Source organism: Staurois parvus, unplaced genomic scaffold, assembly GCF_062004578.1.
Source record: "Staurois parvus isolate SC_StPar_1 unplaced genomic scaffold, SC_StPar_1.0 ptg000510l, whole genome shotgun sequence".
Classification (NCBI taxonomy): domain Eukaryota; kingdom Metazoa; phylum Chordata; class Amphibia; order Anura; family Ranidae; genus Staurois; species Staurois parvus.
Genome location: NW_028318306.1, coordinates 190,693 through 205,162, shown reverse-complemented (window position 1 = coordinate 205,162; position 14,470 = coordinate 190,693). Strand labels below are relative to the sequence as shown.

General features: G+C 37.7%; 1 protein-coding gene across 1 annotated transcript in view; it reads left to right on the top strand.

The window, feature by feature from the left end:
* LOC149451900 (F-box-like/WD repeat-containing protein TBL1X) overlaps positions 1-14,470 on the top strand; it is a 107,561-nt gene that overhangs the window by 68,337 nt on the left and 24,754 nt on the right. The window contains exons 4-9 of the mRNA XM_089690012.1: positions 300-432; positions 1,632-1,773; positions 4,178-4,241; positions 6,472-6,569; positions 10,499-10,559; positions 12,966-13,087. Coding sequence (XP_089546138.1) covers positions 300-432; positions 1,632-1,773; positions 4,178-4,241; positions 6,472-6,569; positions 10,499-10,559; positions 12,966-13,087 — 620 coding nt within the window. The remainder of the gene's footprint in view (positions 1-299; positions 433-1,631; positions 1,774-4,177; positions 4,242-6,471; positions 6,570-10,498; positions 10,560-12,965; positions 13,088-14,470) is intronic.

Genomic DNA, 14,470 nt, shown 5'->3' with positions numbered 1-14,470 from the left:
CATATTTCTGATTAATCATAATCTTAAGTGTTTTTGTCCTTTTAGAGTTGGTTTATAAATGTAATTACATTGTCAAATGTCATCACACTTGAAGTTCCCATAAAGAATGTTAAATATAAAGGGCTTATTCCAGTTCATTGAAATTTTAACAATTCAATTTACCTTCAGTGCGTCCATTGTATTAAAAAGAGATACAGGACAGAATTTCAAATGACTCTTCCTTACCAGCATTTGACAGTATCATTAAATAACCATTTTAAGATATTGAACGCATAACTAGATTTTGATGTGTTTTGCAGATAACCATGCAGAACCAATGGAAATTGATGGTGATGTGGAAATTCCACCTAACAAAGCAACGGTGCTACGTGGACATGAATCTGAAGTTTTCATCTGTGCCTGGAATCCAGTCAGTGATCTCCTAGCATCTGGGTAAGTCAGATAGCAGCTATGTAAAATCAAAGCAATATTAGTTAAAGGAGTGCTCTAGGCAGTGTGTGGTTTGAAGGGAATGGGAAGTGAATGCTACATGCATTTCTGTTTGCTGTTCAGCAAAAAGGTCTTAAGGTCAACAGGTTGTTATTTAGGTATCTGCATACAGACTGTATTTACCATAATAACATTCACTGGCCAATGCTTAGTGCAGCAGGTTAGAGAATGCAGTTCCCAAGCCTTCAAACCATATAAAAATTTAATAATCTTTTCCACATGTTATTTCCCTCTCCTCGTCACCTCTGGGCATTTGTGGATAAAATTCATCAAGAGAATTGTAGGGAGATGGGAGGTGCAGGGGGTGCTGGGATGCATCAGAGTACTCTGTAGTTTACAAATATGAACATTTGTTCTCTTTTTCTTGTGCATTGTTCTTTTACCTTTCCACCGTTAGAGGTTAATGTCTGCGATAGATTCTTCTGCATCTGGCACTTCTGTAAATGTTGAATGCTTGTATCCCCTACTGCACATTGTGGTCCCAGCCTCTGGTCCCTGTGTCATTGCAAGAGAAAGCATTGAAGTAGAGTTCAAAAGATGGAATCTTATCACATGATCCTTCTACACCATAGCCACATGTATAGCCACATAGAGCAGGTGCTATGGAAGTGGGAAAAGCAGAGTTCTGAGACCCAACTTGAATAGGTTCAGTGCGTCCCTTGTGAAATTTGAGGATGAATTTCTCCACAGTGCCTGCTGTGTCAGAGGTCACTGAGGGCTTGTTTAAAAGCTCATTCATTACTTATTTAGAATATTAACCATAGCCTGACCACAGGTTTACATTATCATGAATTTTGTTCACATTATCAAGAACATTGCTGCATTTTCCAGTATAGAAAAATGCATGGACATTGAAAAGTCCTTTGTTCTGTATTTACACTGCCCTGCATTGTGCTATGCAAGTCAATTTAAAACAAATCTTTCCACATCAACGCATGGCAACACACAACACAATTCACATCACCATGAATAGACATTGACTCTAGCAAACCTGGCTAGCCAGTAATGGTTAGATGGGAAAATTCAAGGCTGGAACTGGAACACTAGCCATAAACCTACCTACAATATTTACTATTCAGTCCTAATGAGCCTTTTGTTCTGCTTTATTATTATTATATATAATTTTTTTTTTAAACTTCAAGGTCAGGAGACTCAACGGCAAGAATATGGAACTTGAATGAGAATAACAGTAGTAATTCCACTCAGTTAGTTTTAAGACACTGTATACGAGAAGGTGGGCAAGATGTTCCAAGCAACAAAGATGTGACCTCATTGGACTGGAATGTAAGTTACTTACAGTTAGCATTCATTAAATGGTAAACATGAATACAATTCATTGTGTAATTACCTACCTTTTCTAATTAGCACTTTCAGAACATTAATATCCTACTTCAACTTACAAAAACGATTGAACATATGTACTCAACATTTTCATGGACATATTGATTTTCATGAGCAGAGTGTTTACTTTAGCCTGTTTAAAAAGGCTTAATAGCATTGCAAAGCAAAATTATTTGCATATTGCAACCATTGTGAATTAAATCATAATGCTTTATATGAATAATGTATGCATTATATACTAATGGATGTCTAAGGAGCAAGATGTTAACTGTGTAAACAATATCTTGAGGCTGCTTATAGAGAAGATGTTTATTCTAAACCAAGATGATTGGTTCCATTGTGTATTCTCCTAGATTAAAAATATATTTTAAAATAGTTTATTTTTAAAGATCTGACATTTTTTATGATGTATCATTGTTATATTCCTTAGCAGCAACTGGTGGAGTATACAGGACCTAGCAATAAATGAAATGAATGATTTAAAATAAAATTCGGCAAGAGGACTCAGAGTGGAATCAAATTTAGTGTATTCAAAGCTTAGCATAGGATGTTTACTTGTCTTTCTTATAAATAAAAACATTTTAAATACAAAGCCTCCTGACTCTCTAAAGGATCACTTAGCACAATGAGGGTAAAAAGAAAGTAACTTTAGAGCATGGAGAGGAAGGGATGTCTAACTAGGGGCTAACTAAGCCATCTAACATGCAAACAGAAGGAGTGCACAAAGGAGCATACTAAAACACAATTAATGACTAATAATAGGCAAGCTGCAGTGGCAGCACACAGTTTGTACTATGCATACAAAAATAATCTATAATAGTGATGTATTCTTTCTTACATTGTAGGAGTCCATTTAAGGCCAAGGTCCACTTGAGGGTTCTTTTCTAGATTCAAAAGCCAATCTTGTACTGGAACCAAGAGTTATATAGATTGGCTGGTGTTTCAGAAAACATAGTTAAGGTTATTATATCTCCAAATCCTGTGTCAACGTTAGGCCACAAATGCTAATTCTTTTCATAGTGGGTTGGACATTGAGTTTTAATATTATGTGCTGATCTAAGAAACTGTCTGAAACTATATTCAGTATGTTTTTGGTGGATCAGTTTTGATAGATGATATATTCACACCTTGCATTACAGAAGTATCAGACATCTCTTTTGTTATAGAGAACATGGTTAGCAGCTCAGGCCTCTGCATACATGTGTGAACCAACACCAACCCTGCTTCCCTGCTTCCCTGCTTCAGACCTATTACTGACACCATAGCAGTCACTCAGCTCACTGTTTCTTTAGTTATACATTTAGCACCAAATTTTTGCTTTAGCTTTCTCGGTCTGCTAGTGAAAAACTGTTCATAATACAATATATTGCGCATCTTATAGTATATTTAATGCCTCATGCAGCAATCAAGTCTATCAGGCACATCCAGAGTGCATTTTTATATATCCACATGCTCATAGCAGGAGACAGCAGAGTGACAAAAGTTGAGCTCATTAGTGTGCTGCTTCTCCTTTCATTGCCCAGTCACAGGCTGAAGGAGGACAATATGCGTAAGTTTAATTTTAATAGAGAAATTAGTTCTCCCTCCTGCTCAACAGGGCTCTGAAGCAGAGCTATATAAATTTCAGAACTGTATGAACAAAAGTAGCAACCCCCATATATGTATTTAACCTGTGTTTTTAATGGTTTGCCTGGAGTTCAACTTTAAAGAAACCAATAGGACACTTCACGTCATATATTGACATGCACTGTACCTAACTGGAAAGGCATTTCCCTGGTTTAGCTTCCAAAAAGGATTTGGAAAACATATACTTTTTTGACTGATTTTACTAGAACCTGCTTGAGTGCCCCCATAGCAAGAGACCCAAAAAGAAGTGGATCGGGACTGCTCTGTGCAAAACCATTGCACATAGCAGGTAAATATAATATATACAAAACCACTAGATGGATTATTTATCAATTTATAATACAGTTGTAAAAACTGAAATAGCAAGCACATAAAAAGTAAATAAAAAAATCCTTTTTTTTTAAAATAAAAATAACTCAGTATGTGGACTCACTCAAATGCATTTTAGTTTTCTTACGATGGGGATTCATTATCAGTTAGGTAAGTCGTTTTCTTATAAGGGTTAATAACTATAACTGAATAAAAATGCCATGATCTGTATTTAATTTTTCCATGCATTTTCAACAGCTTGTCATTCTTTAAATTTTTGTAAACGTGCCCCTTAATGACTGGGCTTTATATTACGTTTGCAGAAAAAAGAGACATATTGAACTGAGTGTTCAATCTTCAGGATACAAGGTTGAATACAATTTGTTTATTTTAAATATTTGCTCTCCCACAGGCTGAAGGCACACTTTTGGCTACAGGATCATACGATGGTTTTGCAAGAATTTGGACGCAGGATGGTAAATTTATTATTATGTATTTAGTATTTAAATTGTGTTTTAGGCTACTGTCATTGACAGTTTCCTATTGATTTAGCTAATATTACAGCTAAAAGATAGTGCAGAGACATATTTGCAAAAAAGTGGGCAGCACAGTGGCTAAATGATTAGTGCATCTGCCTGGCGGCACTAGGGTTGTTGGTTCGAATCTCAACCACGGCACCACCTGCCTGGAGTTTGCATGTTCTTCCTGTTCCTGCGTGGGTTTCCTCTCACACTCCAAAGACATGCTGGTAGGTTAATTGGCTCCTGTCTAAATAGGCCCTAGTATGTGTATGTATGAATTTGAGTTAGGGACCTTAGATTGTACGCCCCTTGAGGGTTAGGGACTGATGTGAATGTACAATATATATCTATATCTGTAAAGCGCTACGTAAATTGATGGCGCTATATAAGTACCTGAAATAAATAAATAAAAGTAAAGGTTGTGTATCTATAACCTTGCAGCATTTCTAGTTACCTCAGACAATAGCCATTGGGAAAGTAGGAATAAAGGAAGTTAAAGTAAGTATAGTGGATTTTTACAGAGCAATTCACAGCTGCTATTAAGCATTTTTTTTTTTAGAACGCCAACCCAATATGGGGAACAATAGTTAGCTAACATCATCCTTTTTGCAGATGTACATTGGATGAAGCAGCATGTGGAATGGCACTGTTGGCTTTTGGGCATGTTTAATGTTTATTTTGCTGTGGTAAAATGAGATCTGGTAGCTGTGGGTTGCTATACTTCATACATGGTAACTGAAAATTGCACTGCCGTTTTAAATCAGTCTGTAAACCTGTTTCTCAACCACTGGTACATGAACACAAAGAGCTGCATTTGACATGACCAAGGGCTAAATTTTCCCTTTAATTTTTCCTCCTTATTATATTTCTAAATATTACCAAATAAGAACACAAGCATATCAGGTAAATACATTTAATTATAAATAGAAAAGAGTGATAACTCAAGCAGTACTACTATATTTACTGGCAGGGGTACTTAAGATAGATTGACATACACCAAGAGGTACACGCAGAAGAGGTACATACTATAATATCAATAAATCCTAACTATAAAGTCGGAGTTCTTAAAACCATGTATGTGTTTATCAAACAATTTCTGGTTGAACTATAAATATGTATTATACCTTGTGCATATATTAAAATGTGGGTTTTTATGACAACGTGTTAACAGCCCACTGACTCATTTCAACAAGTTCTGTTCTTTCTAAAGAATCCGGCTGTGCTTGTTATTGAAAAGATTGGTGAGAACAATAGAAAACAAGACTATTAATATGCATGTGTAAAAAAAAAACATCCAACATAGAGGCTGTAGATGATCGAGTGATAGGGATTGAACATACTTACCATTATTCATTCACATTTAGTGCAGTACAGATAGGAAAAGTATGGCAGAGTGAATCTGACAAATTAGAGAAGGATTTTTAAATTTTGTCTACAAAGTGGAAAATTCTTTACTTGCAGGGGAGTCAAGAACAGCAGGGTTGCCTGGCTCTGGCAATAAATGTTCTTTTTCTCTGATAAATTATCTCTGAGGCTGCTGAAGTGTTCTGAGTGGGTTATGCATGCTACAGTTTTGCCATTAATCTCAGTGGCTTTCTGAGACTAGAGTTGCCTTAAATTAAAGTAGAACTTTTGAACACTCTTGTAGTCTCAGAGCTGATTTAGGGAATGGAAGCATTTAAAGCATACCTTGCATAAAATTGTCAGGAACCTCTGTTAACATTCCCTTACCATGTCAAGTTAAGTCTTAGCAAAGAAAAAAAAAATCATCATCATTGCTCGATCCTGCAGTAGTGCATTTTCTTGGGATTTAGGATACTCAGTATTTACTCCTAGGAGGAAGCTGTGAGGTTCAGTGGCATTACCAATGTTTTCAGGAAGCAGCCAGTAGCCAAGGTTCAAGCTATTATTATTATCATTATTATTATTATATTATTATACAGGATTTATATAGTGCCAACAGTTTGCACAGCACTTTACAATATAAAGAGAGACAGTACAATTACAATACATTTTAGTACAGAAGGAATAGGAGGGCCCTGCTCTTGGAGCTCACATTCTACAAGTATTTTAATTAATTTATTTATTTGCATCCTTGCCCTGATTCAAAAATAGTTGTGAAACATTTGTTATACTGGTGTGCAATTTCTATGTGAATAAATGTTTTTACATTTTTTTCCTACAGGCAACCTTGCTAGCACATTAGGTCAGCACAAAGGTCCAATTTTTGCACTGAAGTGGAACAAGAAAGGCAACTATATACTGAGTGCGGGAGTTGATAAGGTATGCTCTATAATGTGTTAAACAGAAAATAATGTAATTCATTATAATATTTATCTTAGAAATGCTGGCCACATATTGTGGTTGATTTACTAAAGGCAAATAGACTGTGCATTTTGCAAATGCAGTTGCACTCAGCACATGCAGCAGCTCTAGAGCTTAGTAAATAAGATGAAGCTTCACTTTGCAAAGAATATCCAATCACTTGATCACTTGAAAGAAAAATAAAAAAAACAGTATTTTTGCTAGTACATGATTGGATGATGGAAGTCAGCAGAGCTGCATCTCATTTACTAAAGCTTTGGAGCAACTGCATTTGCAAAGTTCACAGTCAATTTGCCTTTAGTAAATCCACCCCATTTAATGATTATGTTAATTACATGTACACCAAGAAAATAGATTTATAGGGAGCATAGAGGATTCAGGGATAGTGCTCTGTGCAAGCTGGCCACACATTAACAGATCTATCATGAGTCTAAATTTGTGGTTACAAATATGCCCATCATTAATAAAATGGTTGCATAGTTGAACTGCCTTTCTTGCTAATTTTTTCCATTTTACTGAGGATCAGTAGATATTTCTCACACTTTCTAATCCTTCAGACCCATTTGGGCAACCCAACATTGCCCAATTATCATATACCACAGTCAAGTCTTTTGCATAGTGTGGAAAACAAGGTGCATTTATGGAACACTAGCACATTTCCTGAATACACTAGTAATGCCCCATGTAAGTGCAGAAATCACCCTGGACTATTGCTCCACAGTCTTGGGCTTGCTCTTTCAAAGGGAAGTAAGCAATCACATATACAGATACGCTGATTCAAACCAGTTGTAAATGCTTAGGTTTGCCATTATTTATTCAATTTATATATGTAGGAGGGAAACAACAAGAGCTACCATAAACAAAGGGGGAAAAAAGTAGATTGCCTCAGCTCAATGAGCCAGATTGAGCCTTCCCCTTCTGGCTGACTAATTCAGTTTAACCAAAATCACTCCTCTCATCACTAATCTTTCCTTTTATCAGACTGAAAGAAGCTGCTTGTAGTTGATCATGTAAAACAGATGTGACATGGGAACTTACATCATTCCCATCATTTATATAGTCAATATTTTTAATTTGGTCCATACAACTAGAATCAGGATAGGAGGTTACTTAGAAGCTCACCCACCTCAATACATTATGACTTTAGGAACAACAAAGCAGGTAGCTACATGTTTGCCTTTTGATCACTCTTAGAATTTTTTACAGCATGTATATAGGAGTTTGGTTATTCATGGTTGTCTGAAAAGACACAATAAAGGAAGAAAAACAACAAATAAACTAGACTGACCAGGGAAAAAGAGAACACGCAAAGAGAGGTTAACAATCATTCACATGTTGTCCCCAAACATTCTGTGACATTTAGCAGAATTCCACTATGTACACTTCATATCTGAGATGCCAGCAAAACATACCCAAAATACTTTTTATGGCAACTACTCAGGGTATGTTCTTCGATTTGTTCTTAAACCTATTAATCCCATAGGCAAAATGCAGCTGATTTAATTTTTCTGTTGGTTCTCATCTCCACATCACTCTTCTTTCTTTATTATAGAAATAAACACTTAACAAAACTGCAAGAATTACATAAGAGATTAAAGTGGTTATAAAGGCAGAAAGATTTTTTACCTTAATGCATTCTATGCAATAAGCCAAAACATCTGGGTGCAGCTCTCCCCTCAATCCCCCTTATACTTACCTGAGCCCCATCTAAATTCAGTGATGTGCATGAGAGCTGCCGCTCTCCCAGGTCTCTCACTCCTCTTTGGCTCACACTGCAGCAGGAGACATTGGCTCCTGCTGCTGTCAATCACAGCTTGTGGGCCAATGAGGAGGGAGCAGAGGGTGAGGCCAAGCCACACTATCTGTGTGCAGGGTGAATGGACAATGTCCATTCACGGGAGCGAGGCTAGAGAGCTAGCCTGCTTGAGTGCAACCATAATAAGAGGCTTGCTATTGGGGGCACTTGGCAAGTGGGAGGATCCAGGAGGGGGGACCAGCGGGGGACCCAAAAAGAAGAGGATCAGGGCTGCTTTGTGAAAAATCATTACACAGATCAGGTAAGTATACATTTTTTTTTATTTCAACCTTCAGAATCACTTAAAGAGTCAGCAAATACAGATTGAAACTAAAGTAAAATAAATGTTGTTTGTTCATTTCAATCATATTTCTGTATTTGCAACATAATAAAAACTCAAACATTAACTGTCTGGAAATGTGGAGAAGTTTCAAATGTTCCCTCCTCCTTCTCAGAAGGTTATAGCTGTCCAGTTTACAGACACATAAAACTCTGCACAAAATGTAATAAAAAAAAAATCTACTATTACGTATGCTTTCTATCTCAGTCTACCATAAAGCAGAATGTCATCAAAACATTGGAGGACTACTCAGCAACAAGCAACTGTTCGGAAATTAGACACTTTTCCCAAGTGTATGTAACATAAAGAGTGCAGTTGTTAGTGCCCCTTGTATTGCTGGTCAGTGCAAGGGAAAACTGTGCCAGCATTGTTATTCAGTGGGAGATAAGAAGACCCCACTGTTGGTGGTCAGTGGGAGGAAAAAACTTAATAGGTCATTAGGAGAAATACCTTGCTGTTGGCAGTCAGTGAGAAAAAATGCTCTGTTTTTTGCTCCTAGTGAGAAAAAAATCCCTGGCATTGTTGGTCAGTGGGAAAAAATTAAAAGTGCTCAGCATCTGGTGTTTTGGTCAGTCAGAGGAAGAAAATGCCCCAAAGTTAGTTGGAGGAAAATGGCACTGGTTTCAGTGGTCACTAGGTGAAAAATTGCTCCAGATCTACCACCCTAAACATTCAAACTCCAAATTACCGAACATTCAGACTCCAGATCAGTGCCCCTAAAGTGTGTTTATAGAGGAAAACCTTACTTTTAGGTTTGGATACAGTGGGAAAGGGTTAAAGGGTTGGAACTTCTGTCAGGCTTCACTGTCATTGGAGGTTCTGTTAGACAGATTCCTTAACTTTCTGTCTGGCAAAAGTAGTCTGTAGGACAGAAAGTAGGAGAAATATATAACAGCAACACAGACAGAAGTAAAAATATTTTTGTTTTTTTAAATTTTAGTAGGGGAACTTTGTATTGTCGTTACCCTGTGGCAGATTTTTCCTTTCACTTTTTGTCTGGTAAAGATATGTCCAAAGAATAGAAAGTGAGGGAACATACCTCTTACAGAGCCCCAAGTAGAAGTAATTGATTCTAGCCTTTCTCCATTCTATCGAAAACTAAAAACAACAAGTTTTGTGCAGATACGTTTTAACATTCAGACCTCCTTCAGACCTCAGATCTACTTCCTCTCCTTCAGACCCCAATCAATTTCCTTTAAACTCATTTTCAGTCCCTAGATAAGTCCTTCTTCAGACTTCATATCAGCCTCCCCTGCACAACATCTTCAGACCTCAGACCAGTGCAGCACCTCAGAGCACACTATACAAAGTCTATACTAGACTTCCCATGTGACATCCATAAACAGGAAGTTGGAATAGATTTTCCCTACTCTCTTGTATGGGCACCAGTTAGATCAGGTGATGGAACAAGTATTCCAACACCCCGAGCTGGGATATGGGTGGGGCCATAGGACCCTAGGAACCCAGATTTAAATCTCAGCAAAGTCCCCCAAAAATCAAGATGGTTAGGGGGAATGCTTAGGAGCAAACTTACAAAAGATGTGACTAATGTGTAAAAAAAATACGTTTTCCAGTTTGAACAAATTATAGTGTATACGTCACAAATGTACCAGATGAAAAAATCAATAAAGAGGCAGAGCAGTTTGCAGTAAAAGTATTTTAATGACAGCCATTATTTCTGTATGTAGAAAAAAGTCACACCCTCAGCTGAACAGTTACAAGATTTTTACTTTCTTTTCATTTTTTATGTAGACCACAATCATTTGGGATGCTCATACAGGAGAAGCAAAACAACAGTTCCCTTTCCACTCAGGTATGCCTGACATATTGATTCTTGTTGACATATATCAACAGTTTACAGACTTTATCAGGTCAAGGACCACCTGCTGTTTTTTGTTATTGCTGGAAAGATCTCCTTTATAAAATTATAAAATAAGTTGCAAATACAGTATTTCTTTTGTCTGATAAAAAAGACATGTTTTTCAGGGATTGTTTATCTTTTGTAATCCTGTTATCTTTTTTTAATTTTTTTTTGTCTATAACTGTCTATGAAATTGTTGCATTGGTCTATTTAAGTATTAACAAAAAGGAAAATACAATATTTATGGATTTATTGCACAGTTGAGAGGTCTGTCTAATTATGTGAAGCACTGCAAACAGGTCATGATAGCATAGCCTTAATTTAGTAAATGACAAGGCCACAGTGTCAATGATAGCTTTTAAGGAAACACTACTGGTCAATGTAGGCTTCCACAGCAGTTATGTTTGCACAGCATCCCCAGCGTCCCTCCAGATGGGCCCGGGCCGCATGCTAAACTCTCTGAGGCCTCATGTGGCCCACAGACCAAGGGTTGGACACACCTGATGTAGTGCAAGGGCCTGCTTGACTGGATGAAGAATGAATGGATAGATAGGTGGGTCCTCCTATTCCATAGGTGTGGTAAATCTAAAGGAAAGTGTATAGAGATTGTATCATGTATGGCCACCTTTATACATGCATATAGGATGGAGTGGACAGAGACATTCAATTAGCAGGCCCTAATCATATCTCTGTAAATGTTTTTTTTTTTAAGTGGGGGAAGCATTTCGGAGCTTTTCTGCTCATCATGCATAGGGCAGCCAATTCACTTTAATGAACTGCGCTACGCATGACAAATGCTCCACAGAAGCTCCAGAACTCATTTTTGAGTGGAGAGTCGTGTGTTTCCTTACCGCTCTTTTTGGTGTGTTTGCAGCACATTTGTTGTGCGACAAAACCCATGGCAAACATGCGCCTGATGTTTGGCATGTTGCAATGCACATTTTTACTGTGCGTTTAGATCCATTTAAAGCTTGTTTTTTTCAGATGGCAAAATGTGTGCTTGCTTCTGTGTTTGGGGTGCCATTAACAATTAATGGAACTAAAAGCATGACTAGTTAATTTTAAATGTATAAAGGTGGCCATACACTATACAGTCTGATTGTACATTCTCTGTACAATTTTCTTTAGATTTAAGTAAACTATGGAACAGGAGGATCCATCTATCTATCCATTCACTCTGTATCCAATCCTGTTATATTGTAAAGTGCTGAGCAAACTGTTGGCGCTATGTAATAATAATAATCAGGCAGGCCCTTGCACTACATCAGGGATGTCCAAAAACAAGGGCTGCATATGCCCGCAGAGAGTTTGGCATGCAGCCCGGGCCCTGTCTGGAGGACGCTGTGGATGCCATGCAAGCATTGCAGCTGTGACAACCTACATTGAAAAGAAAGGCAAATGCACAACTGAAGGGATTCTGGGGATGCCCTGCAAACATAGTTGATAGGTGCAGGGTGTTCGTACTAATGAGGTCAGTTGGCGAACTGCTTCTTGTGTCTTACTGGCTTTCAAGTCCCAGATCTACATACCAGGAGGTCATGAAATTTTCTATGAAACACACCAAGGGCTAAGGTAAGGCCTTGTTCTAGAAATCAAAGAAAGCTTTTTTTTCAGCTACAAAGGTATATTAATGATATATTGGAATATAGGGGAGCTAGAATTTAGAAAAAGAAAGGTGAACTTAGCCTTTAAGTTGGGTACACAGGCCTGCAGCCTGAATGGAAAAAACTAACAGATTGCTGCATCTACTCAAGCAAGGTGGATGCAGGATCCCCCCCCCCCTTCCCCACCGGGACATTGTATTCTGAAAGTGGGGGCTCTTCACTGTCAGAGTACACTGATTAGTACTGCAGTAAAATGGACATTCATCAAAGGTTTTCCAGCGGTCACGTTTGGAAAGAAAGGCTACACACCAATGAAAATTCAGCAGGTCCCTACTGAACCAGACGAATTTCAACCTATGTGTACCCATCTTTATCTGCACTTTACAGTGTAAATTATGGGGCTGAGACTTTTTTTTGGTGTTCCTGTTTTTGCTGTTCCTGTTTCCTGTTATATATATCCCCTGGTGAAACTGAAAAAGTAAACGAGGAAAACCAGTGCACTGGATAGTAGTAAAAACCAGTCAGGGGGCGTAATCCTCTCCATTATATTGAAAAGTGAAAAAACGTTTTGCCTGGAGGTATACTTTTTTCACTTGACCCATGCGCATTAAAGTACAGTATATTTATCAGTTTGGTGTTCAAATTGCCAGAGAGATCTATGTGCAAATGGATACCTTTTAATAAAGGTACCGAATATTTTCAGATTTGTGGACTTTAAAACAGATAATACAATGCCTTTATATTTTATCTGCAGCTCCTGCTCTAGATGTGGATTGGCAGAACAATACCACCTTTGCATCTTGTAGCACAGACATGTGTATTCATGTTTGTAGGCTTGGCTGTGACCGTCCAGTTAAAACCTTTCAAGGACACACGGTAACCAATTTATTATTTTCTGTATCTGTTAGCACACGGATCATTTGTTAATAAAATGTCAGGCAGAACTTGATATAGCTAGAACTGATAATTAGTTTTTCTGGTAAATTAGTTTTCTTTAGGATAGGTGCCAGTGGAAACAAGAGTTTAATATAAAATATTGCAGCTACTAATGTGACTATTCTGAAGTAATTATCCCTGTGGATGTGTAGAGTATACAGTATGTTATATGGGTATGTGTTATATTTATTTAAAGACCTTCTCCTTTATTTAATGAAAATGGTCATTAACTGTATGGGTAGGAAGGACAGATTACAAATAGTAACAGATTTGACCAATCAATCTTAAAAAAATTTAGTTTGGGCATCATTGCTCAAGTTTTCTTTTTAAGCTGATTTCCATAGGAATAAAAGGGGGCAATTTTGACAAAACTGATTTTGTCTCAAAATTTGCAATGCAGAAGCTCAGTTTAGCTAATTGAGCTGTTCAGGTGGCATTCTGGTAGGAAAAAAAAAACTTTTTACTCCAGCATCAACCCCCTAGCTAATCTAGAGTTCTGGCTTGATAGCAGCAGCATCACAAGTGGACCTTACAAGGAGCTGATCCTGACATCTGCCCTGCTCAACAATGCAAGGGACAGGGGACTTCTGTGCTGGAGCCAGCAGGCAGAGCTGTAGTTTTTTGGGGCAACTTTATATTCTTTCTGCTTTGCTGAAAAAACCCTGTTGTTTACAAAACTCAGTAGCTCAAGATAAATGATAGAAATGGTTCATCCCTTATCAGAAAGGTCCAGATGTTTAAAGCAAATGATCCTTGCCTGGGGGCAGACTGCTTCTTTTGGGCTTTCACTTTAGCTAACCCATAGCATTATAGGTAACCTTTGTCAGGTATTCGATATTTATAAAACAAAGATTGCATGTATATGGTAAAACAGACATAAAGCAACAGTTTAAAAACTTGTAAAACTAAACCTGAACTTCAGACAAACTTTAAAACCACCAATATATTCAATTACATACTTATTTAAAAATCATTAAATGTAATTTACAGGCACCTAGCATAAATGCCTAAATTTGACTTAATTTTAGCTTCTTGTAATGCCCCGCATAGCAGCCTTTAGACTGGTACAGTAATAGGCAGCCCATGGGGCCAATCAGGTACGCTGCATTCCTATTCACTAAAAAGGAACATGTTGACAGGAGGAGAGAACAGAGAGGTTACCTCATTAGCCTGTTGTTGCTCCTTCCATGTCCAGTCACAGCCTGCGGACCACAGAAAGGTGACCTAGCTGTGTTGCTCTGTTCACTGAGACTGGTTCTGCTTAATCAGAATCCATCTGTCTGTACAAAAAGTGCTGACAGAGAAAAGGGAGAAGTGCATGAA